Raw genomic sequence first — 24,734 nt, 5'->3', positions numbered from 1 at the left:
TCAATGTGTCTATATAATCCACGGCAGTTCTCATCTGGCACATGCACTTTGTAGACCCAATAAGCCCCTTCCAGTCCATATATAACCTAAATTAGAAGGGTCAAAATATAACTGAAAAGAAAGGATAACTGGCGACCTTTTTCTTGCACCCAAAATGAAAAGAGTACTTGGATTATCAGGACAAAAAAGCGCAAAGAATGAAACGTGCAAGTATGCCTATTGTGCTGTCAGTTTTAAAGATGTACTGTGTCTACCACTTATCAGCATGTGTTCCTAGCTGTTTCCTTAGTTAACAACTCAAGGCCTTAACTGTGCAGGCACCCACCTCTTTCTCCCACAGAGAAAACATTCTAGCCTGTTTTTCTGCATACATACACTTGGGTTCTACAATGAGTGTTTATGTGTGCAAACCCCCAAGCGCAAATGTTCCAGACCAACACTTCCTATCAGAACATGGTCATTTCTTTTGGACACAACCCTTTATGGGATTTTCCCTGTTTTATCTGGGGGTTAGTATACCATAACTACTTTTTCTGATATTGCACAGGGTGGCATCCAATACCTTCATATACAGTGGATTGGCCAGGATCTGCAATGGTATCAAATGGTGCCTTAAAAGCAGCTTCCAGCTCAACCTAAATGGCAACTTCTTGGCTTCAGGGCATTGCTGGTGACTTCCTAATACCACTGTCAAGCCAGCTGCTTTTGTCTTCCCTCTCTGGCACTTTCCATATATGTGTGCTAGCAGAACTGTATGCTGGGCCAGCTTCAAATAAGAACTTGGACAAAGATGACTGGAGACAGAGGATAGCTGTGTGTCCCATCTTAGCCATATTTACCTTATTCATTACAAAGCTGCTTTCATTGACCTTTAAGAATTTGCAAAAGGCTTACTTGTAATAGCCAGGAAGCTTCCTGTGTGCATACCAGGAGTCAGGCTGAGAGCATCTTAGCCTTAAAAACTATTCCTTGGCCTTAGTTTGACTTCTAAAGAGCTGTTTTCTGTTTCTCCCTCTGTCCCCCCTCCCTCCCTCCCTCTCTCTCTCTCTCACATGCATACACCTGCCTCCAAAATATATGCAACTTCATGTTTTGCTATGGACACAACAAAGCCTACAGATGGGACTGCACTGGTTTTTGTCTTGTCTTCCTCATCCTTTGAGGCAAAAGTTTAAATGGAACAGCTTTGAGACAAACTGTGCAAAAGAAGCTGTAGCATAAGCTTTTGTAGACTTGATCTATATAGACCAAGTCTATGAAAGCTTATGCTATAACTTCTTTTGGACAGTTAGTCTCAAAGGTACTACAGAATCCCTTTGCATACTAAATTCTTCTAGATTACGGGCACAGCCTCTTGCACTACACATAATCCTTTCTAGTGTCTTGAATTTCACTGAATTTCTGACCTCCAGAGTTGTACTCTATCAACCCGGGGCTATTAGCACAAACCAGACTGAATGGTGAATGCCAATCTAATTCACCAAGACAGTGTTTCTGCTTCATGAATTTTGTGCACGCACTGAATTGGACATGGTCATGATCATTCCCTGGCAGACTGTAGACTAGAGCATTGTTATACCAATGTCTTAATTGTTTTACATAAATAGATCTATTTTTCCAAACAGCACATATGCTACTGTCACTTGAAGATGGTGCTCAGCTAGGGATGCACAGTAGGGTAGCCACTCTTGAAAAAGGAAACTGGTTTATTTCTCATTGTTAAATATATCTAAACTTTGCTTTAGGGGATGTGTAACATTAAGCCCTATCAAGTCACGGTTCTTTAGTTCATGCTATGTTACCTCTGGAACATAGTGTCTCCTTTCTTATTATACTATTTGAACATCAATAACAAATTCCTTCTCTGTGTAAACATTTTACAAGTGTGGAAAAGTGTGGCCCAGAGCCATCTTCTGTCCCAATAAGGAGACGGTTCTCTGTGCCACCCAATTCACAGGACTTCTGGATGCCAGAGCAAGGGTTTTTATGCCTATTTTGGGCATTATGGACATGAGATTAGGATACGAAACTTGATGGAAGAAAGAAAAGGAATTTAAATTAGCATAATGGAAATGCAACTTTCAAGAGTTCAATCCAAAAACATGGGATACAGATATGAGCTCATTCATCAGGAAGTGTGATCAAACAGGGTAATGTTCAATATGAAGCCGAGTGAGATTTTGAAGTACACGAGCAAGTCAACATAAATATATAAATCTCTAAATAAAATACATGAGCATATAAGAAAGAAGATCCATATCTGGTCCAGATCTTATTCTAATGAAGCTGAAGGATGATTTATATGTGTTTAGTAACAGAATAAAGTTTTTCCTAGATTGCACCATTTCAGGTTGGAAGAAGAGGGTCATATGTTTTTAAAAAGCAACCACAATTGCCTGCACACAGAAACTCCAGGGAGCCTAGTCTTCTGACCGCGGGCTCGTCCAAACTGGCCAAAATCCTTGGGATCTGTTGAGCTACTTGCATTTCTGGGTAGTGTACTTTGAAGGTGATTTTCCTACCCCCACATGCAGATACCCTAAACGTACCAAGGCTTCAACCTTTCTTTTTTGTCTCACATGAAGTGCGGTCAGATGGGGTTTCCTTTTCTTCCTGGACATGTACTGCGGGAATAAAAAGTCAGAGGAGAACCTTTATAGGAAAGAACACAATGCTGTTCCTTGCATCATGAAAGGGACAGCCCAGATGTCTAAAGATGAACTGAGACAATGGAAATGGATGGGGAAATTAAATGCTGCTTATTTTAGCATTTCCTAGTAGTCAGAGGGAAAAAACCCACCTCCTGCTGTTGGTTTTAAAAGTTATAGCTAATTGCAGGAATTTGCCCACAATAGAAACCAAGGCCTCATTCCCACTTACAAAAAAAGTGGTTTGCGATCCGAATTGATGGATCGATTTGACAGTGGAGCGTGGTTCCCACTACATTTGCCCTGATCATGTTTCCCCCCTGTAAAATAACCCACATGTGGTTCACATGCACAAATGAATTGATTCAAAATGGACCTGCTCCAGCCGGCTGAAGGACAAATTTAAATCAATTCTGATCCACATCTGGTTCACACTTGCGCAGAATTGACTTATCCAAAAAGATGCAGAAAACATCAGCATCAAAAAGACACAGGTTAAATAGGTCTAGCACATGGCTCCCCTCTCAATTGCTTCAGTGAATTGATTCAAGTGGGAACCAGGGTCATCTGAACCGGTTCAAACCGATTTGCGATCCGGCTTAAAAGGTAGTGCGAATCAGGCCCAAAAAACTTCAATCAATATAAGTACAATTCCTGCCAAATCCCAAGACTTTTGGCTTGCCCCGATTTGCTATCAGGGATCACACCTCCTGAATGACAAGCTAATTTTATAAGTACACAGAGATTTAAGGAATGATCTTCCTGCACTGCAGAATACCTGCTGTATAAATGTTTCCTGGTGTTTTAAATAACAGAACAACGGTAGCAACTGTGTTATTGGCAGATGGGATCATTAACTCCTTGTACCCAAAATACTGCTCCTTAGTAGTTGAGGTACAGGACTAAGAGTGAGGACATCGAGCTTCAAACTGACTGCTTGGTCATGTAATCAATTAATCAATTCATTAATCAGTCAGTCTATTCTCATAAGTATCTGCTCACTGCTTTTTTCCGTTTCTTTACTTCATTGTTTTGGAAGAAAAGTACAAGTCAGGTTTTACATTATGCCACGAGGTCCAATTTTCAAAAATATATATTAACAATAGTAAGCATGAAAACAAACAGTTAAAGGGATGATGGAAACTCTAAAATCCTTGGGGCAGGCAAAAAGAGATTACAGATCTGTATTTTAGCAAGTGAATTGGTTTTAGCAGAAGTCAGCACTGGTGGAGTGGATAATGAAATCATCTTTCCATTAGAAGATGCCTTTCCTGAATACGGACTTTGTGATAGACGATTGGCCTTATTCATTCACACAGTGAAAGAAGGAGAGCCATGTTTCTCAAAATGCATGCATGTGTTCCTTGTTCTGTTTTGGACACAAAGGTCAATCACTGGTTTGATGTGTAGGTGTGACTAGGTGCATTCCCACATATTTTAGAAGAACACGTAATTCATAGTCCTTTCCACATAATTCCACCTAAACATTAGATTCCACTTCAACATTAGGAAGAACCTCCTGACAGTAACTAAAGAACCCTGGTGTCGCAGTGGTTAAATACCAGTACTGCAGCCACAAAGTTGTGAGTTTGATCCCAGGGCTCCAAAGTTGACTCAACTTTCCATCCTTTCGCAGAATGGTAAAATGAACACCCAGCTTGTTGGGGGCAATTAGCTTATGGATTGTAAACTGCTTGGGCCAGGAGTGCTCAGTGCACTGATAACTGATATACAAATGTAAATGTTATTGCTATTGCTAAGAGCTGTTCAACACTGGAATATACTACTTTGGAGTAACCAGAGGGTAGACGGCCATCTGTCAGGATTGTGCATTCCTACATGGCAGGGAATTGGACTGGATGGCCCTTGGGGTCTCTTCCAACTCTATGATTTTTCATTCTTTCACTCCCCTTTGATATTTTCAGGCTACAAACTGATATAGGCTAACTTGGGAGTAAGTCCCCATGCATTCATTGGGGTTTCTTTCTGGATAGACACAAATAGAATAACAATGGGCCCAAATAGGCAGGTCAAAATAAAGCTACTTGGGGTCACTTTGGAGGTATGCTGTTTAAATGATGTGTCCTAAGAGTTTAGAACTGAAGCATGGCTTTGGCGTGGCTTCCAGACTCTTATGGGGCCACTGTTAGTGTTTTAATGGAGTTATTCTGTCTCTTCTTATAGTATCATAAAACTTGCCTGGAGGCATTAAGTCCGCCATCTGTCAGTGTGAGAATCTACAGCTAAAGCACCGCACGATGCTAAAAGCCTTGGATGAGAGAGAGTCCACCCTTTCTGAGGTATTCTATTCAATGGTCAAGCACTTGTTGAACAGCTACTCTATTCCACTGTCAGACAGCTCTTATCATCAGTACTACTTTTTATCTAGCAGTGCTTAATTTCTCAGCTTTTCTAGCTTTTGTTGTATACATACTATGTTTTTGTACTTTCAACTTTCCAAACAAATAAAGAAAAAAAATAATACTGAAAATAGAGACTTCCATTCCATGAGAAGAAAGAGCATATTGCTGTTGAAAGTGAGAAGATCAATTCCCAGCAAGTGAGATGAATGCAATGCAAGGTGTTATGAGTGTCAATGTTCAGACACCTATTAAGGACCAATTCAAAACATCTCCAAAGTGAGAGAATGCAGTGTGTCATGCATTGTAAGCTTAAAGCAAAACAAGAATAGAGAAATGCTTGCTTCATTTAGATCCATCCATCTATCCATCCATCTAGCTATCTATCTATCTATAGCCTAAATCCAATTGATAGACCCAAGCAAGATAAACCTGTTGGATCAATGCAATTTGCCTATGTGTTGATTCAGTGGCTCTAATCTAGTTTGGAGTGTTGTTTGTTGTGTGATTTCAAGTCATTTCTGACTTATAGCAACTCTAGGGTGAACCTATCATAGGGTTTTCTTGGCAAGATTTGAGCAGAGTGAGTTTGCCTTTCCCTTCCTCTGAAGCTGAGAGCATATGACTTCTCCATAGTCACTCAGTGGATTTCCATGTCTGAATGGGGATTTGAACCCTGGTCCCAAGAGTTGTAGTCCAATGCTCAAACCATTCTGTTGGGGCTAGCAACTGGATTGGGCTGGGAATCACATTGTTCTTCCAGATATTGTTGGACTGCAACTCCCAGCATTGTTCACCATACGTCATGTTAGCTACAGCTGTTGCAGTTCCACAGCAGCTGGAGGGCCATAGATATTTTATCTTTTATTTCAGCCCAGGAGCACAGGATGTGTTCCTCTATCTTTCATTATGCTTTGGTTCTGACTTGCTCCTTAAACCTTCAACCTACTTCCAACTTATCATTTGACTCTACCTGTTGGCCTACACTAAGGCAGGAGGGAAGGCTGGGAGGGCGTTTTAAAGGCTCTTCAACCCACAGGTGCCCTGGGAGCTGCCTCTGCTGCTGGGCTGCTGTTGTTGCTGCAGGGTCTCCGCCACTGCTGCCAAGGTCCACCTACACTGTGATTCCTCATTTCTGGCTGCTGGATCATCCCATCCTTGTGCTTTAGCTGAGCCTTGACTGTCAGGCAATGCAATCTTAATCAGGTTATCCCCAGCCTTAAAATCTCAGACAAGATTTTAGTTTTAATGTCTAAACCAAGAGTGGAGCACATCTTATAACATCATATTTTAGGTTCAAAGTCCTACATAGAGTAATGAAGACTTGGGAGAAGCTTTTCAATGTTTTAGAAGGGGAGGCAACCTGCACTGAAACTGGGAAACCACAAAACAGTGCTCCAGAAGGCAGTGAGATGCCAAGAAAGCCAGATTTAGCCCAGAGCCTGAGATTCCCCAGCATTTTTCTACACAGTAACTGAGCTCCCTTGTTTACAGTGTGGCAGAAGAGCACTATGTACAGAAAGAAAAGAAACCCATTCAAAAGTTTCAACTGATGCCCACATTGGTTGTACTGCAAATAGCCAGGGCTTCTGGGATAGGAAGGAAGCTAAACAGCCTCTCAAAATGTGTGTGTGTTTGTGTGTATGTGCCTTGAAGTCACCTGCTAACATATAGTGATCTCATAAATTTCATAGGGTTTTCTTAGGAAAGGAATACTCAGAGGTGGTTTTGCCAGTCCCTTCCTCTGAAATATAGCCTACAGCACCTGGTTTTCATTGGCAGCCTCCCATCCACATACTAACTAGGGCTGACCCTGGTTAGTTTCTATGATCAGACAGAATCTGGTTCCTTTAGGGTATTTAGGCCAACCTGCAAAATCATCATGACTCCAGATATCTTCCACATGAGGAACCCTGCAAAGAATATCTCCCTTTCCGTAGCTGCCCTCACCTTTCTCAGAGAAAGTGCAGCCTAGCAGTTAGATGTGAGTGTGAAGGTTTTTAGTTCAGTCCCTCCTAAAAGAAAAAATAACTGCGGTCTTCCAGATGTTGCTGGACTCTAGCTCACATTAGTCATAGCCAGCACAACCAGCGATAGAAGTTGTAGTCCAAAATTATTTGAAAAGGCACAGCATCCAATCATTGTTGTTTACTGAGGCAAACCATTTCCCCCACACTCACACACACATAACTACTTGAGACTTTAAGAATGAGAAGGGAGGAAGATTCAAAACATCTCATATTTATTTGGTATTTGTCTAATTTTTGAAAATTTCCCCAGCACTTTCTATCACTTGGGGTTTACAGATGTTCTCATTTTCTACCATTTCTACTGTCTAGTAAGAGATCAGGTTTATGCAGTATCTCATGCCTTGATTCTGTGGAAAGAAAGGTAGACGTATAAGGCCTTGACTGACAACTTTCTTTGCTAAGATATAAGAGGTATGTGATACAGTTCTCTGGCAGGTCTGAGGTGCCTTCAAATATATGCTGGGAGTCACTTGATGAAAAGATACCCCACATTATAGATCTTGCATGCAGAAACAAGGTGTGCAAAATTACAGAGTGGATATTTTAAAATAAGAAATCCTTGCATGCACTCTGAGACAACTATATATTTGTATAATTTTTAATGAATTTTCTAATACAAGAGCAAGCCACTATCTCTCAACTTCAAGTCCTCATATAATACCAGCTGATAATACAGGCAACCATACTATGGGGCCATTCATGACTTCTTTTACACCACTGACAACCAGCATGGCGTAGAGGTTTGAGTGTTGAACTACAACTCTGAAGACCAGGGTTTGATTCCCTGCTTGGCCATGAACAAATCTTGCCAAGAAAACCCCATGATAGGTTCTTAGGGTCACCATAAGTTGGAAACTACCTGAAAGCACACAGTAACAATGCCAAAAGTATGAGCTAAGGAATGTTTTTAGACCAGTGTCTGCAATTTCAAAAGGGCTAGAGCAGCCTTTTCTAATAGTAATGCATCCCTTCCTGCTCCTGAATTACTTAACTAAATTCAGGGGCTGTACAGATTGGCAAGAAATGCTGGCATAGGGATGGAGTGGGGGTGTGGTGACCACATGCCACCCACCCCGACTCTGCCCTGTTGCCAGCGTCACAGTGACCACACGGTGGATGGCATCACCCCCCACCTTCTTCGGTGCAACATTTAGAGCAGGGGTAGGCAACCTTTTTGAGCCGGGGGCCAGGTTGCTGTCCCTCAGACAACTGGGGGGCCGAAGTCAATAAATAAATAATTAAATGATTGTAAAAAAATTTAAATATATAAATAAACCAGGACAAATGTAGGACAAAATTTTCTAATGGAGGACACTTTGTTTAAAAATGGAGGACATGTGAAAAAATTTGCTGATTTTTAAAAAAATGTTAATATAAATACATGTTTCTGAGGCTTCTATAGACAATTGCCCCTCAAAGGCCCCAGTGGCAATCGGCGGCAGGACCGGGCTGGGGCCGGTCCCAAGGCCTCGCCGGGCCGCATCTGGCCCGTGGGCCGCAGGTTGCCTACCCCTGATTTAGAGGTACTGTGCCAAAGAATCAGCAAAAAGCAGCCACCTCTGCAGCAAGGGTGGCTTTTCACTGATTTAAGAAACAGCAGCATTTTGCCAGCACTTTGGGGGGCAGCAAAGTGCAGGATTGGGCCTGTGGTATGAGGCTGCCGCAGACCTGATCCAGTGCTCCCAGGAACAGCATGGAACTGCTTTATCAGGGCAGTCTGTACAGCCCCTCAGTCAAGGAAGGTACCATCAGAAAACTAAGGGAAGCAGTTTGGGAACTTGCCTTCCTTCATTGTGGGCAAAAACTCACTCCCTCTTGTTGAAATGGCAGCCAGAAATTTGTTCTTTAAACAGAGAGTTAAAGGGAAGTGTGACATTAATAGCCAATGGACCATTCTAGTTGTAGCTTTTTAAAGATTCAAAATGTAGAGGGATGTACAGGGCAGAACAGTGGGGGGAAGGAAGGGCAAGACAGGTACCATTGCCATGAACATAACGTATGGACACAACATCATGGTCACATCTCTGAAGCAGAGTATCAGCCACACATTTCAACCAATTTTGAAATATTTTCAAATCATCTTTCTGTCCCTAGTACCAGAAAGGACTTGGGGTGCATTATCGAAATAATGCAGTTTGACACCACTTTAAATGCCATGGCTGCGTTCTACAGAATCCTGAAATTTGTAGTTTTCTGAAGCACCAGCACGCTTTGGCAAAGAAGGTTAAAGACCTTGTAAAATTATAAATTCCAGGATTCCACAGGATGGAGATATAGCACTTGAAGTGGCATCAAATTCCATTATTTCTACAGTGTAGATGCACCCTTGGTACCTTTCCCCTTTCCATCCTTCTCAGCCCACGGTGTAGTGGAGCCAGTGCTCACAGTGTTAAACACCAGGACTTCCTGACTGGCAGAAATAGTGTAATGAGTTGCTTGCCTCCTCCTCACTGCCTTCTGAATTTAGCTGCAATCTTCACAGTCACTTGTCTATGGAGAGGAGAGATGAATTATCCCAGCAGCCATGAAATGTGTTTGAATTATCCCTGTGGTAATCCAATGTGTTTTGGGGTGGCTTGGGCTTGAATGGTCAATTAGGTAAAATCCATTAGCTTCACAACAGACCTGCTCCTCACAAAGGGGAAACCTGCTAGAACCAATTCATTGAGATGGCTTTAGCAACAGAGCTGCCTCACTTTTTGGACTCCTTGGAAAATTTCATATCAGAATTGAACCTCCATTCCATTGCTTTCAAGCCATTAAAAGCAGAGGTAGCCAACTTGGGGGAGTCAGTCTAATTTTGTAATAGTGACAGGGAGAGGGAAAGGGGTTGGCAGAAATAGGGAGCAGGACTGGTGGAAAAGGAAAGTCAGAAAGGGAAAGCTTGACAGAGAGATGAAGAAAGTAGAAAGCACACTACCTATATTTTTTGCTCTTGACCTGATCATAGACTGCCTGCAACTCTGACCAACTTCTGCAGGAGGAATGCAGCCTTTGAGGAGGGATGTTCAGAGATGAGTAGTTCGTTTCTGCAGAATTGTTTGTATGACTGTTTTATCACCTCTCATATTTCCACTCACAGGGCAGGGCACAGAATCCACTTTCTGCTTCATAAGACTCTTGCAAGGTAGATAATAGTGAGAGACAACAAATAGTCATCCAATAAAGTTTTAAAACAGGGTGGGGATTTGGACATAAATTTAATCCAAGTCTGGCATGCTTGTGAACTATGGCAGCATATAGACTTCTTCTATGCAACCTTTTTTAAGAAGCTAGAAGGAACCAAAAGGAAAAAAAAATATTAGAGAGTTTTAAGGGCAGATTTTAACATAGCACCAAACTAGTATCCTCCCAAGCAGAACGGAAGCAAATAGGATTATAAATGTGATGACAATTGTCTCTTGCTTGTGTCCTCAAATGTGCTTATTCATCTGCTAGAGCTTCCTCTCCTTGGCTAAGCAGGATGTGTCTGGAGATGAATTCACTCTGCTTAATGAGGTGTCCAAGGTGATGTAATAGACTCCGACTCTTCTCTCCTTATCTCAGACACTGCCTCGGGCTTTCTGGATGCTTCCCAGTTCTTTTTCTAAACTGCATTTCCTACAGGCAAGGCCGTGCGCGTCTTCTACAACCACACCAGGACATGGAAACATTGGGATTGGGTACAGAATTCAGCATGAGGAGAATCCGTGCCTGTCCTTCCAGTTTTTTAAACAAACAGAAAAACCATGCAAGACTTTAGTCCTTACGGCCATGTTTGATGATAAGCTTGTAGTTTAGAACACTTGGGCTGAGAACCAGCATGGTGCTTACATAGTGATTGTGCTACATTACCCTTCTGCTGAATACTCACACTATGCAACCAATTGTGTGCCCATGGGCCTGCATCTTGTCCAATTGTGCAGCACAGAATACACACTGGTTGTTCTAGTTTAAAAACAACAACAGTGCACTGAAGGCACTGAGAAACAGTTACATACAATCCAAGAATGTGCTAGTTTATCATATCTCTTTTCCAGTTCCCAGCCAGCACACACCATATCCCCCCAAAAAAACACATTCATGTGGTCATTGGTCCATGCTGGCCTTAGGCAACATCTTTCCTTCTGCTTTTGCCCCTCAACAACCACAGTTAAAACTGAACGTGCCTCCTCCTCATCCCACCCACAAGTTTTGCATTTATTGCTATTCATACAGTCGGATTATAAAGGTCCTTCCTGGGCACCAGATCACTCCATGCATCTAAGGAAGCAGACCAAGTCTACAAAATCTTACGGTACAACTTATTTCACTCAGTTACTCTCAAATGTGCTACATGCTTCTTTTGTATATTAATATTGCAGACTAACATGACTATGTGTCTAAATTCTGCTTGCATGTCTCTTATACAGCCATGAACCAAATGTACCCATTGCACAGTGGCCAAAATCATACAGCTGCAACTGTAAAGGAGTGCCCACTTGCCAACAACACAATTCTGGCCTTGGTATTCCACTTGGTGAAAGAATGTACACATAGAGCTGATGAGATTAGAACTTCAGTTCCAAACAGATCCAGCATGTGTTTAGAGTGGAGAATAGACTCTGGGAACAAACAGATAGGCAAGGCTACCTCTGAGCATCCAGACCTTCAGCCTGTCCCCTGTTGGAAACAGCGTACAGTACTGGGCTGGATGAATACTTGGCCAAGTCAACCAATGAAATCATCTTCTTTTTCTGCAGGTATGCAGTACATTATAGAATCATAGAATCATAGAATCGTAGAGTTGGAAGAGACCGCAAGGGCCATCCAGTCCAACCCCCTGCCATCAAAGCATCCCTGACAGATGGCCATCCAGCCTCTGTTTAAAGACCTCCAAGGAAGGAGACTCTATCACCCTCCGAGGGAGTGCATTCCATTGTCGAACAGCCCTTACTGTCAGGAAGTTCCTCCTAATGTTCAGGTGGAATCTCTTTTCCTGTAGCTTGCATCCATTGTTCCAGGTCCTGTTCTCTGGAGCAGCAGAAAACAAGCTTGCTCCCTCTTCAACATGACATCCTTTCAAATATTTAAACAGGGCTATCATATCACCTCTTAACCTTCTTTTCTCCAGGCTAAACATCCCCAGCTCCCTAAGTCGTTCCTCATAGGGCATGGTTTCCAGACCCTTCACCATTTTAGTTACCCTCCTTTGGACACGCTCCAGTTTCTCAATGTCCTTTCTGAATTGTGGCACCCAGAACTGGACACAATATTCCAGGTGGGGCCTGACCAAAGCAGAATACAGTGGCACTATTACTTCTCTTGATCTAGACACTATACTTTTATTGATGCAGCCTAAAATTGCATTGGCCTTTTTAGCTGCCGCATCACACTGTTCACTCATGTTCAACTTGTGGTCTACTTGGACTCCTAGATCCCTTTCACACGTAGTTTCATTCAGCCAGGTGTCACCCATCCTATATCTGTGCATTTTATTTTTCCGCCCTAAGTGCAATACCTTACATTTCTCTGTGTTGAATTTCATTTTGTTAGCTTTGGCCCAGCTTTCTAGTCTATTCAGGTCATTTTGGATCTTGATCCTGTCCTCTGGGGTATTAGCTATTCCTCCTAATTTGGTGTCATCTGCAAATTTGATAAGTATGCTCCCAATTCTGTCATCCAGGTCATTGATAAAGATGTTGAATAGCACTGGGCCCAGGACAGAGCCCTGTGGGACCCCACTGGTCACTTCCCTCCAGGAGGAAAAAGAGCCATTGTTGAGCACCCTTTGGGTTCGGCCGGTCAACCAATTACAGATCCATTTAACAGTTCCTTTGTCTAGCCCACATTTTACAAGCTTGTTTGCAAGAATGTCATGGGGAACTTTGTCAAAGGCCTTACTGAAATCAAGATATACTATATCCACAGCATTCCCTTCATCTACCAAGCTGGTAATTTTATCAAAGAAAGAGATCAGGTTTGTCTGGCATGACTTGTTTCTCTGAAACCCATGTTGACTTTTTGTGATTATGGCATTGCCTTCTAGATGTTGTCCGGGAAAGCAGCCAAAGGGCTGATAAAGCAGCTAGTTTTCAAACAAACAATCCCCTCCCAGCACAGCAAAGTCAATGTAAGCTACACAGTCCTGGAGAGTTGCAGTAGCTTTGCAAAAAGGGTTTACCAGAAGAATTGTCAGACGGTCCGAGGTTCAGGGTAACAGATAGGCAGGTAGATAAAGCAGTCCAAGGTCAGGTTTCCGGGTAGTCAAGACAAGAAGCCAAGGAGCCAGAGACAGAGTCTTTCCTCTAAAAGAGTCAGATATCCACTGGCAAAGAACCACACATGCTCCAGGTGCTTAAGAAGGCAAGGAGCTGGCCTTCAGCTGTGCCTGATTACGAAGACGCTTCTGATAAAGTCTCCGAGATCTTCGAAGGCCCTCTCTTTCTGCTCGACGCTCATTGAAGGTAGGCACGCTGCCCAGATCCTCCTCCATGTCCACAGCCTCGGCACCAGGCAAACTTGACTGCTGAACCTCTGGAGGGGCCATAGACTCTGCTCCAGCAGAACTAGGGCCAGCCTCTGGCTCCTCCATTACAGGTTCAAGCCCCTGGGGCTCTGGCTCCTCCATTATAGGTTCAGATCCCAGAGGCTCTAGCTCATCCTCTGAGTCCTCCAAGCCATCTTCCAGGCTGGGCATGACATATGTTCACAGACTCTCTGTTTAATGATCTGCTCCAGAATCTTTCCTGGTATTGATGTCAGACTAACTGGATGATAATTGTTGGGATCCTCTTTTTTCCCCTTTTTGAAGATGGGGACAATGTTTGCCCTCCGCCAGTCTGCTGGGATCTCTCCTGTTTTCCAGGAGTATTCAAAGATTATTGCCAATGGCTCCGATATTACATTTGCCAGTTCTTTTAATACCCTTGGATGGAGTTCATCTGGTCCCGGAGACTTAAATTCATTTAGATTAACAAGGTGTTCCTCTACTATCTCTTTACTTATTCTGTGCTGAAATTCCCCTATTCTGTCCTCTGCTCCATTATCCTCAGGTTGAGCACCCTTTGCCTTTTCTGAGAAGACTGTGGCAAAGAAGGTATTGAGTAATTCTGCCTTTTCTCTGTCTTCTGTTAGCATTTTGCCATCTTCTCCACGCAGTGGCCCTACCGTTTCCTTCTTCTTCCTTTTGCTGCGGACATATCCAAAAAAGCTCTTTTTATTGTTCTTAACCTCTCTAGCAAGCCTGAGTTCATTCTGTGCTTTAGCTTTTCTGACTTTACCCCTACACATGCCTGCTATTTCTTTGAATTCCTTTTTTGTGATTTCCCCCTTTTTCCATTTCTTATACATGTTCCGTTTCAAACTCAGCTCAGTTGAAAGTTCCTTAGTCATCCATCCTTGTTTCTTGAGACACCTCCCGTTTTTCTTTCTCACTGGAACTGTTTGAAATTGTGCCTTCAGTATCTCCCTTTTGAGAAAGTCCCATCCGTCCAGAACTCCTTTATCTTTTAGTATTTCTGACCATGGAATCGCCCTCAATACTTCTCTAAGTTTACTGAAATCCGCTCTCCTAAAGTCTAGGATGCGTGTCTGACTATGCCTGGCTTCTCCTTTCCACTGTATTACAAACTCCAGGAGAACATGGTCACTTCCACCTAATGATCCCACCACTTGCACCCCATTAACCAAGTCATCCTTGTTGGTTAGGATCAGATCTAAAATAGCTGACCCTCTTGTTGCCTCTTCCACCTTTTGGACCATGAAATTGTCTTCCAGGCAAGTGAGGAATTTGCTAGGCCTTGAGGATTTTGCTGAGTTTGACTTCCAAAAAATATCAGGATAGTTGAAGTCGCCCATCACTACTACATCTCTCTTTTCTGACTGTGTGGTCATCTGTTCTAGAAAGATATCATTAAATTCCTCAGTCTGACTTGGGGGTCTGTAGTAGACTCCCACCGTAACATCCTTGTTGTTTCCCTCCCCTTTAATTTTTACCCAGATGCTCTCCACCTGGCTTCCAGGATTGATGTCCTGGATCTCTTCACTGTTGTAAATATCTCTGACATATAGTGCTATTCCTCCTCCTTTCTTGTTTGGCCTATTTCTCTTAAAAAGGTTATACCCCTCTATTTCCACATTCCAATCATGAGACTCATCCCACCAGGTTTCAGTGATGCCTATTATATCATATTTGCTTTGTTGTACTAGGAGTTCGAGTTCATCTTGCTTATTTCCCATGCTCTGTGCATTAGTGTAGAGACATCGCAGACCATGGGTCCCTTTTACTTGCTGCCTGTGCAAGTTTTTTTGCCTCCCATTGTTGGGTCCTTGCACTGTTTGCCTTGTTTCCTCTATGTCAGTTTGACTATTTTCGCCATCCCTTTCACCTTCCTTAATATTGTCTCCCTTCCCCTCAGAACTCAGTTTAAAGCTCTCCTGATCATGTTCTTGAGACTGTTGGCAAAAACATTTCTTCCAACTTGCGTGAGAGGCAACTCGTCTGTTGCAAGAAGTCCCTCCTCATGGAATCAGACACTCTCAACCTAGTGTTCCCTGGGTTTTTAGGCTATAGCTTCTGTTTGGTGCGGTTGATAGATATTGTAGTTTAAGATGCCTTAACAGAGCCAGGTTGGAGAAGGTTAAATTGTGTGTTAAGATGAATCCATGCCTTCTTGTTAGCCTTCTGATTGTGAAACAGGTCCTCTGCTGCTATGAACCTCCTTCCACCCAAGAATGATCAGGAATTTTGGGGGCTAACATTCCCAATCTTCTTTGTTTGGCTGCCCCTTCTTATGGGAGAATATGTTTGGAACAGAAGGGTAATCCTTCATTTGCCAAGTCCACCATATTTCTAATTGTCCAATATGGGATTTCACTCAGGGGTGGAGTGAGGATGAGCTTCAGATCATTGGTGAAAAGTGATCATTTTTGCACATGTCAAATCTGGGCAAAGCTTCTTTCCTAGGAAATGGTTAATGTTTTTTAAAAGAAAGCAACTGAGCAATCACACTCTTCTGAAAGTAAAATGGGAAGTAGGCAGGGTGCTTTCTGCTCTTCATTATAATGTGGGTCAGAATGACCCAGGTAGCAACCTAATACATCCAAAAGGAAAGGGAGGAGGGCTAGATATAGTGCCTAAATAATCTATTCCTTTGTGCTTCTCAATTACAGACAGGAATGCACATGCTCAGCTTCAGAAAGCAAAAGAATATTTCTTGGAGTTAAGATAGTAACTAGTGAGAGCTGGTGACTCCCATATCAGAGGAGTGGGAAATACTTTACTTTGAACATTGAAGGAGATATCTGATCAGCCCTGTCCCCAAATGCATTCAGCTCTTTGGGGAGTTTATTTAACATCTGCATTAAAACCCAGAATGGATTCACTGTCTCTTCAACATGGGACCCACCAGCTGGCACGAATAGCAACATTTAAATGAGAAGTGAAGACATAGACATTTGCAAGCCCTTTGGGGAGCTCCTGGCATTTTCATGGGATGTGTAGAGCATGCTTAGGACCAGTAAAGCCTAGACCTTCCAGAAACCCAGGTCCTTCAACTGCTCAACCTTCTGAGAATTCAGCATCTCTCATTTTACACCTCATGGATCTTTCAAGGACCTAACCAAATTAGAAGCTGCTGCTTTGTACCACAACTCAGTTAATCTTGATTCAAGCAACTTTCCCCTTCATGCAGGGCTGGATTAACCATGAAGTAAAATAAGCACATGCTTAAGTCATCAAGAGAAGGGAGACACCACAGAAGTTTTCCACTGCTGGAGTTATCATGGATTTTATTTACCATGGACTATATGGTGCAAAAGTGCAAATGATGCAAATCCCAAAATAAAACTATGCAAGGCAGGTTTACCTCTAATACATCTAGAAGCAAATGCAGTGTCTAAGATTAGCTTTAGGGATCTAGTCAAAGACTTTGCAGTTAGAAAACGTAGGAGAAAATTTTTCAAATATGAATAAAGTGGAAGTATACCAAAATAAACATTATTTTCCATCTTACTAAAGGTTACTAAAGGTTTTGTACTGTTTATTATTGTTTATATTTTGAATTAGGTACATATACAGGCACTAAAATCTTCTAAGTACTTAGGGTCTGTAAAGGTCTTAATCTCATGACATCCATATAACTGAGTGCTGGACCATCTTCATGCATCACATTATGTTCTACTGAACAAGAGCTACTTCAACCCATCTAGCCTGAGCTTGGGAAAGTTACATTTTTGGACTTGAACTGACAGTACCCCCGTCCTACCTGGTGTGACCACTGGCCATCATTTCCATCACTATCTACATATGGAGTATGACTTTCTGAAGGGGGGAGCATCTCCTGTGCATGGAGACTCTCTACTGCAATTCTCAGAAGTGATTTTCTGGCATTCTGAGTTGCATAGAGAGACTCCATAAATAATGAGGGGGTTCTCTTCCTGAGAAAATCATTCTCCACTTGAGAATGAGAGAAATACACAAGGAGGGATACTGAGCCCACATGCTGCACCTCCTTGTGTGTGTGTATGCATTGGCCTAAATTCCAGAACATCTCAGTGCAACTAATGTCTAGCATATATTTGCCATCATAGGGACTAGAAACATCCATTTTTAAATAAATTAAAGTTGTGATTCCCTCCAGCTCTCTCTCTCTCTCTCTCTTTCTTTTCCTACACATGTGCAATCTTGCTAGACTGCAAAGCCCTGCTCACATTCTCATACTTGGCATCATTTCCTGCATTTTAACATTTCCTGCATTTTAACACAGTTCAGGAGCTGTATTTATCCAAGAGCTGAAGAAATGCCTGCCTTCGGCAGCTAATCCTGCTCATAGTTAACTATGCTAGATTTTTTTTTTCCAGAAAAGGCTCTTGATCTCTTGAATAAATACACTCAAACTACTTTGTATCTGTTAAATATTTAGAAGTCAGGGGATATTGTTGATAAAAAGAGTACCATCCACTTTGAGGCATCAGGCACCAGAAATAAAAGTGCACATAAAAATTGCAGTCTTTGCCTCGCCCCCTGCCTCCAAATTAAGAAGACACTATTATTTCAAAAATGTTATCTTTGTTCTTGTGAGTGGAGACATTTGCTTCCTGGAGGGGGAAATATATATTTGAATGTAAACATTGTCTCAGATGATAACTGCATTGCCAGATACAGGAAACCTGACCTACATACTTAGAAGAGATATAAAACAGACATATAGTATCAAAATTCAATCGGAAGCATTTCAACTTTTCCCAAATCTTATTGCCAGCCATAATGTCTCCTCTTCTCCCCATCACCTCTGCCATAACCCCCTAACATTTTTACTTCATTGCAGAAAATAATGTATCATCTTTCAACATTTAATATGCAGTAGGGTGCATGACTGAGATTCATTTCCAAAATCAGAACAAGTCAGAATTCTTTCAGAAGGGTAACCTGGGCCTCACTCTGGTTCCTTGGATATGAATTCACAGACTGCGGATCAGTCCAATGCTCCCTGTAGGGATAACTGGCTTTCCTTCACTGGGCTCATTTACTGGCAGGTCCAGATCTATTATGAGAGTTTGTTCCTTCATTTCTTGTGCCTAGCTCCATCAAATTCAAGAGCTGAAAACCAATTTTGGTCAGAGTCACAGAAGCTTAGAGTTGCACTTCTGTGATTGTGAACAAGAATGGCATGCATTTGTCCCAGACTAAGAGCATGATGCTTCTGTTTGAAACCTAGGGATGCTGGGTGAGGTGAGGCAAAAAGTTGTCTATCTGGAAGGTTACAGAGGCTATCTAAAACCTCTAGTCTGAGTGCCTGGCTCTTTGCTTGAATGAGATATTACTTAGACCAGCGGTTCTCAACCTGTGTGTCGCAATCCCTTTGGGGGTTGAACAATCCTTTCACAGGGATCATCTAAGACCATTGGAAAACACATATTTATGAACACATATTTATAACTTTGTGTCAGTTATGAAGTAGCAACAAAAATAATTTTCTGGTTGGGGGTAACTGCAACATGAGGAACTGTATTAAAGGACCACAGCATTAGGAAGGTTGAGAACCACTGGCTTAGACCAAAGAACCAGGTCAAAACCAGCCTCATTATATGGGCAACTCTGGCCCTTCAGATGTTTTTGGTCTACAACACCCATCAGTCCTAGCCAGGATAGCCAACTATGAGGAATTGTGGGAGCTGCAGGGCAAAAACCTCTAGAAGCCTGCCCTTTGTCCAGCTCTGGTTCACTGGGTCCACACAAACAACTCTTGTTGAGGTGGTAGCAGCAATAACATCCTCTGGTTATCAACGGTGATGATACTGAAACACAGTGTATAACAGTTGGCTACTGTCCTGCTAAGCTGTAACAGCAGTGCAATATTTTGCTGAGTGGTGCCACTGAAAATCTCAGGTTCTCCATTATGCTAAAGGAATTCAGTGTCTGCTACCTTGCTCAGAAATAAAATAAGCAGAATGCAGTAACACAGATTGGATCTCAGGATTAACAACTTCAGCACTGAGGCTTAGAGGTCACCATTCCAAAGGTCCCCTCTTTGTCTTCCAGTAGCTAGGCTTGTTCTGCTGAGCAAGGCTGCTAAACATTTTCAAAATCACACCACAAAACTCTCCTTGGAGAGACAGGTGGTATGGCACAACTCCTTGGTGTCAGTTTATATGATGCAGAGTGGGGTACAATTACATTTTGTTGGCAACCATCAGGATGGCTGATAAAGTGCTGTTAACGAGGCTCTCCATCGTTTCTTAATAACTTGCCAGCCCGTGGTTTGCTGTATTAACCCTCGTGACCTTCATTTCCATCTGAAACCTGCTGAGCCATTTTGCAAAATCTTACTGTAAACATCATTATACAGCCTGGATAGTCCTGAAGTCATTTTGCTGTAATGCGTGGGAGATGCATTCCATCCATTCCCTGATTTCATCAGACCCTTGACAGCATGCATCGATGATACTCAGACTGCACTGTGATTACGGCGGTGCATTATAATGGTGCTAAAGAGAGCTACACAGACCCTAATTTGGTGCCTGTGGTCAAGATATTCAAGACTACTGGAATGACTAACATCATCTGACTGGAAATTGGCAGCCTTGCCTTAATGCTGTGATGTGCCAGCACGCATTTCAGGAAGCATGAGTTTACGCCAAAGGCTTAGGAATTGCTGACATGCTTTCCCAGCCACAAATGTTAACACCTAGATGATCACACATATCATAAATTCAGGCTCAGATAAGTTACCCTATACTGAACATACCTCACTGATATCAGGAAAGCTTTGCAGAAGCTTAATCAGCTGATTGGTGTCAACAGATCCTGAAGGCTTGATCAGATCCAGGACTCTTGAGACACTCATGATGCTGCTGAACAATGATAACTGTTATCCCTGACCACTGGACATGCTGGATAGGGCTGACGAGAGCGTGGCAATGTCTGGAGTGCTACATGTTTCCACTTCTAGACTAGATTAATATAGTGGATTGTGAGAATGTCACATGCAGCCATATGGCAGACCCTTCAGATTGAAGCTGCCACACATGGCCATGGTGTGTGTGCATGTTTATGAATTTTGCAACACTGTGGATGGGTCCAACTGAGTACCAAAGAGCTACGTTGACCTTCTCCAGTGTAGTGCCCTCAGGACATGTTAATAATAATAATAATAATAATAATAATAATAATAATAGGTTGGATTAAAGATCCATCATCCTCATGAAATGAATGGTCATATTGGCTGGAAATAATGTGCCTAACACATCTGGAGGACACCAAGGTGGGGAAGGCTGTTTTATGCAATCAACCCAGCTTACATGATTATACAACAAACAAGGAACCCACCCAAGGTAACACTATCTGGATAAACCTATCTTGTGCAGATCTAAAACCTATCTAATGTGCTCTAGGTGTGAAAAATGGCACAAGAAATCTAGAATCTCAGAGTAGGATATACATTACATGTGCACAAAAGAAAATAACCTACTTTGGATACTCAACAATGACATATTCAAGAGCAGAAGCTCAGAACCATGATCTCTGGAAGGAAACCCAAGAAACCCAACTCCTTGCTATGCCATCAAGTGAAAGGCAAGGAAACTGAGACATCACAACATTCTGAATCCGGAATATAACTGCCAGCTTTGTTGAGCTAAATATAGTCTCTGTGATTATCCATGTTGCTTTCAACAGTATGACTTTTGCTTTCCCCTGTTTAAGATTAGTTCCCTGGATGAAAGGTGATTTGAAAACCCAACCAAACAGATTACTGACTCATCTGTTCAGAGCACTCAACACTTATCCTGATCCTACTCTTGAGTAGTTTGGATGTGTGAACTCTCTCCATTGATTTCTTCTGATGGCCCTAAAGCCCTTCATACTGCTTCCCAGCTTCAAGACCACTGATGCATAGCTAAGACAAGCACCTGAGCTCACTCTGCTAGATCCCAGACTCAATGCCAGGACGTTCTTGGTTCAAGCTATAGAGCCAATGAAATCTGGTACCCACAGTAAAAAAAAAAACTGGTACCCACAGTAAGAAAGCAGAAGAAGAATGCTTTTTTAAAAATATGTATGTTTTATAGTACTTACCACCAAATTCCCGATCACCATGACCAGCAGGAAGACCAGGAGACACAAAGGTTGTCCATCCACTCTCATACAGTCCCACATAGTTTCAATCCATTCTCCACAGAGAATGCGGAAGATGATGAGGAAGGAATGGAAGAAGTCCTTCATATGCCAGCGTGGCAGCTGACCTGTGGTGCTGATCTTGTTGACGTTCCTATAATACACTTCTCCAAACAGCTGCATTCCAACCACAGCAAAAATGAAGACAATGATGGCTAGAACGACAGTGAGGTTTCCCAGAGCACCCACAGAGTTCCCAATGATCTTGATGAGAGTATTTAATGTGGGCCAAGACTTGGCAAGCTTGAAGACCCTTAGCTGTAAGACAAGCCACAGGAACACAATTAAACACCTACAAAATCCTGGCACTGGGCAAAATCAAACTGAAAAGGTTTATTCAGAATCGTACTGAGTGAGAGAGTGATGTACCTGGTTTCTTAATACAGCCCAACTGAGGATGCTGTTAACTCCAGTTTCAGGCAGTAAATAATAATAATAATAATAATAATAATAATAAATTTTATTCATACCCCGCCCTTCCATGAGTATGATCAGGGCGGCTTACAAGACCCTACCAATTGTAGATAGGCACACCCAGCTATAGGAGGATAGGCTAGAGCAGAATCCCATTCTTTCCTAGCGCAAACTTTATTTTATTGTTTATTGCAGACATGCTGCTGCATTTCTCCAGACCAAGGTGACCAGTTGTCATAAACTCAAAGGAGGACAAGGCACAGCAAAATGTAGGACATTTCAAGAAAAATTGAGGACTTTGCAAAATAAAAACTAAAACCATTCATATAAATATAAATTCATGCTTCTTAGTCATGCTCAAAATGGAGAACATTATGGCATTATTCCTGGACAGAAGTCTAAAATGTAGGACATGTCCTGGAAATGGAGGACACCTGGTCACCATGCTCCAGCCTTCTTTCACCAACCTCTCAATGCTGATGCTGCTAAAAAGTCTTTCAATTTGACAGAGGATGAGGAAAAGTCATAACAGACTTTTTTAAAAGAAGTTTATTTGCTTTGGCAACTGAGGTATGCCTACATAAATTAAACAAAGAAACAAACCTCTAGCACTTTATTAATCTTTAAGATTTTTGCTGAATTGTGTTGCTCCCTGAAAAACTATGTAAGTACAATAAGACCAAATATAATTTTTAAGGCTGCTTATATTATTATTGCTATTTCTTTATGGAAAGAAACTTTATTTGATCTTTCATGTCCTGTATTTTTGATTTCTACTTGTCTTCATCTTTTTCCTGTTTAGTTTGAAGTTGGTAGCCTAGGTCAGGTTTATTTATATTTTATGCAAGGGTGTATTGCTTGATATTTTCTTAGCCATTTATTTATTGACACTATGGTTATCTGTTAATTGCCATTGTTCTTTTCATATGAAATGACTGAACAAACAGAAACGCGAGATATATATTTTTTTATGAAAGGTAATATTTTATGAAACATGGTATGAATCACTTTGCATACAAGCTTGTGGGAAAACTGCATAAAAATAAATAGACAAAGGTGATGTGATGATAGGAACCAAAAGAAATTTCATCAAGGATCTTCCATATTTCTCTTTTAAAGCTTAAGTGTCATGATAAATATGGTCAAATCTTCAATGGCACAATTTATGTGACTAGATCGTAGCACTTTGGCCCTGAAGTAAGGGCTCACAAGGCTTGATGTAAAATAATAGCATTTGGGGGGAAATAGTTCTGGCCCAGGCTTTTATCTGTCATATGCTTTTTCCTTGCAGAGGGGCATATTAATTATTAAAAGCCCCCAAGTTACAATTTAAAATATTATGGCTCAGATACAATGACTCTAGCTCCATGGTAATATTATGTTCCCTGTCTGCGGATGGTCTCAAGTTCAATCCTTGTAATCTCCAATTTGGGGTGCATCTACACTGTAGAAATAATGCAGTTTGACACCATTTTAAGTATGGTAACTCCATCCTACGGGATTCTGGGATTTACAAGGTCTTGAGCATTCTCTGCCAAAGAGTGCTGGTGACCCCAGAGTGATGCCATGCGACATGGCAGCAAATGCACCATGTGGCACAGTGGGACATGCAAGTGAATAGCTGCCCAGAGTCAGAACAGAGGGCTCTAAGGTAACAACAGAAAGGCAGAGCAGCTCCAGTGCCAGGATACTCCAGGCTGACCCTTAGACAAAAGCAAACTGCTTCAGCTTCTTCTAGCTAGTGAAGTCTCCCTCATTTTGTCATCTTAACCACACTCTGATGTTGATGGGCCATATGTGCCCTGGTTTAGTTGGAGGGCATCTTGTGTGTGTGTTGTGTGTCTTCAAGTTGTTTCTGACTTATGGCAACTCTAAAGTGAACCTATCATGGGGATTTCTTGGAAAGATTTGTTCAGAGGAGATTTGCCTTCCCCCCCCCCCCGAGGCTGAGAGTGTGTGATGTGCCTAAGGTCACACATTGGATTTCATGGCCATGCAGGAATTGAACTCTGATCTCCAGAGGTATAGTCCAACACTCAAACCACTATGTCTGATTAATTTTGATGCACTGGTGGTTTGATTTTGTTCCTTAAAGAAAGTGTTTAGAAGTGGTGTGGGCAAATTGTGGTTTGTCAGATGATGCTGGGCAACAGCTCCCATCAGCCCTAGCCAACCTGGCCAATGGTGAAGTATGCTGGCTGTTACAATCTAACAATATCCACAGAGCTACATGTTGCTCAGCCTTGACTTAGAAGATGGAAGAAAATGTGAGAAATTTCACACAAATACCAGGTAGCCCCAAATTGTCCTCTATATACCAGACACAGAGAAGGGGAGACCAAGCGGCACAAACTAACAAGGCCCCATAATCTTAATTAGATAGTTAACTCTCTACATTTTTCACCATACTCTGTCACTGATGACTCTAGAATATTTAAAACATGCAATCAATCAAATCAATATATCAATGCATATTTTTGGTGCTTTAAGGATAACATATTGGATATAGCCAAGCAAATTTTTCTGTGTGCATTTGTGTACACCTGCACATACACTCTCTCACACACACTCTTCCAAAGGTTCACATTTGTTGGATGCTTTTGCTCCATGGCAGCTTCTGCATTCCAGCACCATTTTCCCTCTTCTT

At 42.0% G+C, this 24,734-nt stretch overlaps 1 protein-coding gene across 1 annotated transcript in view; it reads right to left on the bottom strand.

Annotated features, from left to right (window-relative positions):
* LOC121932863 (sodium channel protein type 5 subunit alpha-like) overlaps positions 1-24,734 on the bottom strand; it is a 345,269-nt gene that overhangs the window by 113,571 nt on the left and 206,964 nt on the right. The window contains exon 15 of the mRNA XM_042471901.1: positions 21,575-21,931. Coding sequence (XP_042327835.1) covers positions 21,575-21,931 — 357 coding nt within the window. The remainder of the gene's footprint in view (positions 1-21,574; positions 21,932-24,734) is intronic.

This window comes from Sceloporus undulatus, chromosome 6 (assembly GCF_019175285.1).
Source record: "Sceloporus undulatus isolate JIND9_A2432 ecotype Alabama chromosome 6, SceUnd_v1.1, whole genome shotgun sequence".
Classification (NCBI taxonomy): Eukaryota; Metazoa; Chordata; class Lepidosauria; order Squamata; family Phrynosomatidae; genus Sceloporus; species Sceloporus undulatus.
Note: the sequence above shows the minus strand (reverse complement) of the source record. Positions and strands in the feature narration are given on the sequence as shown.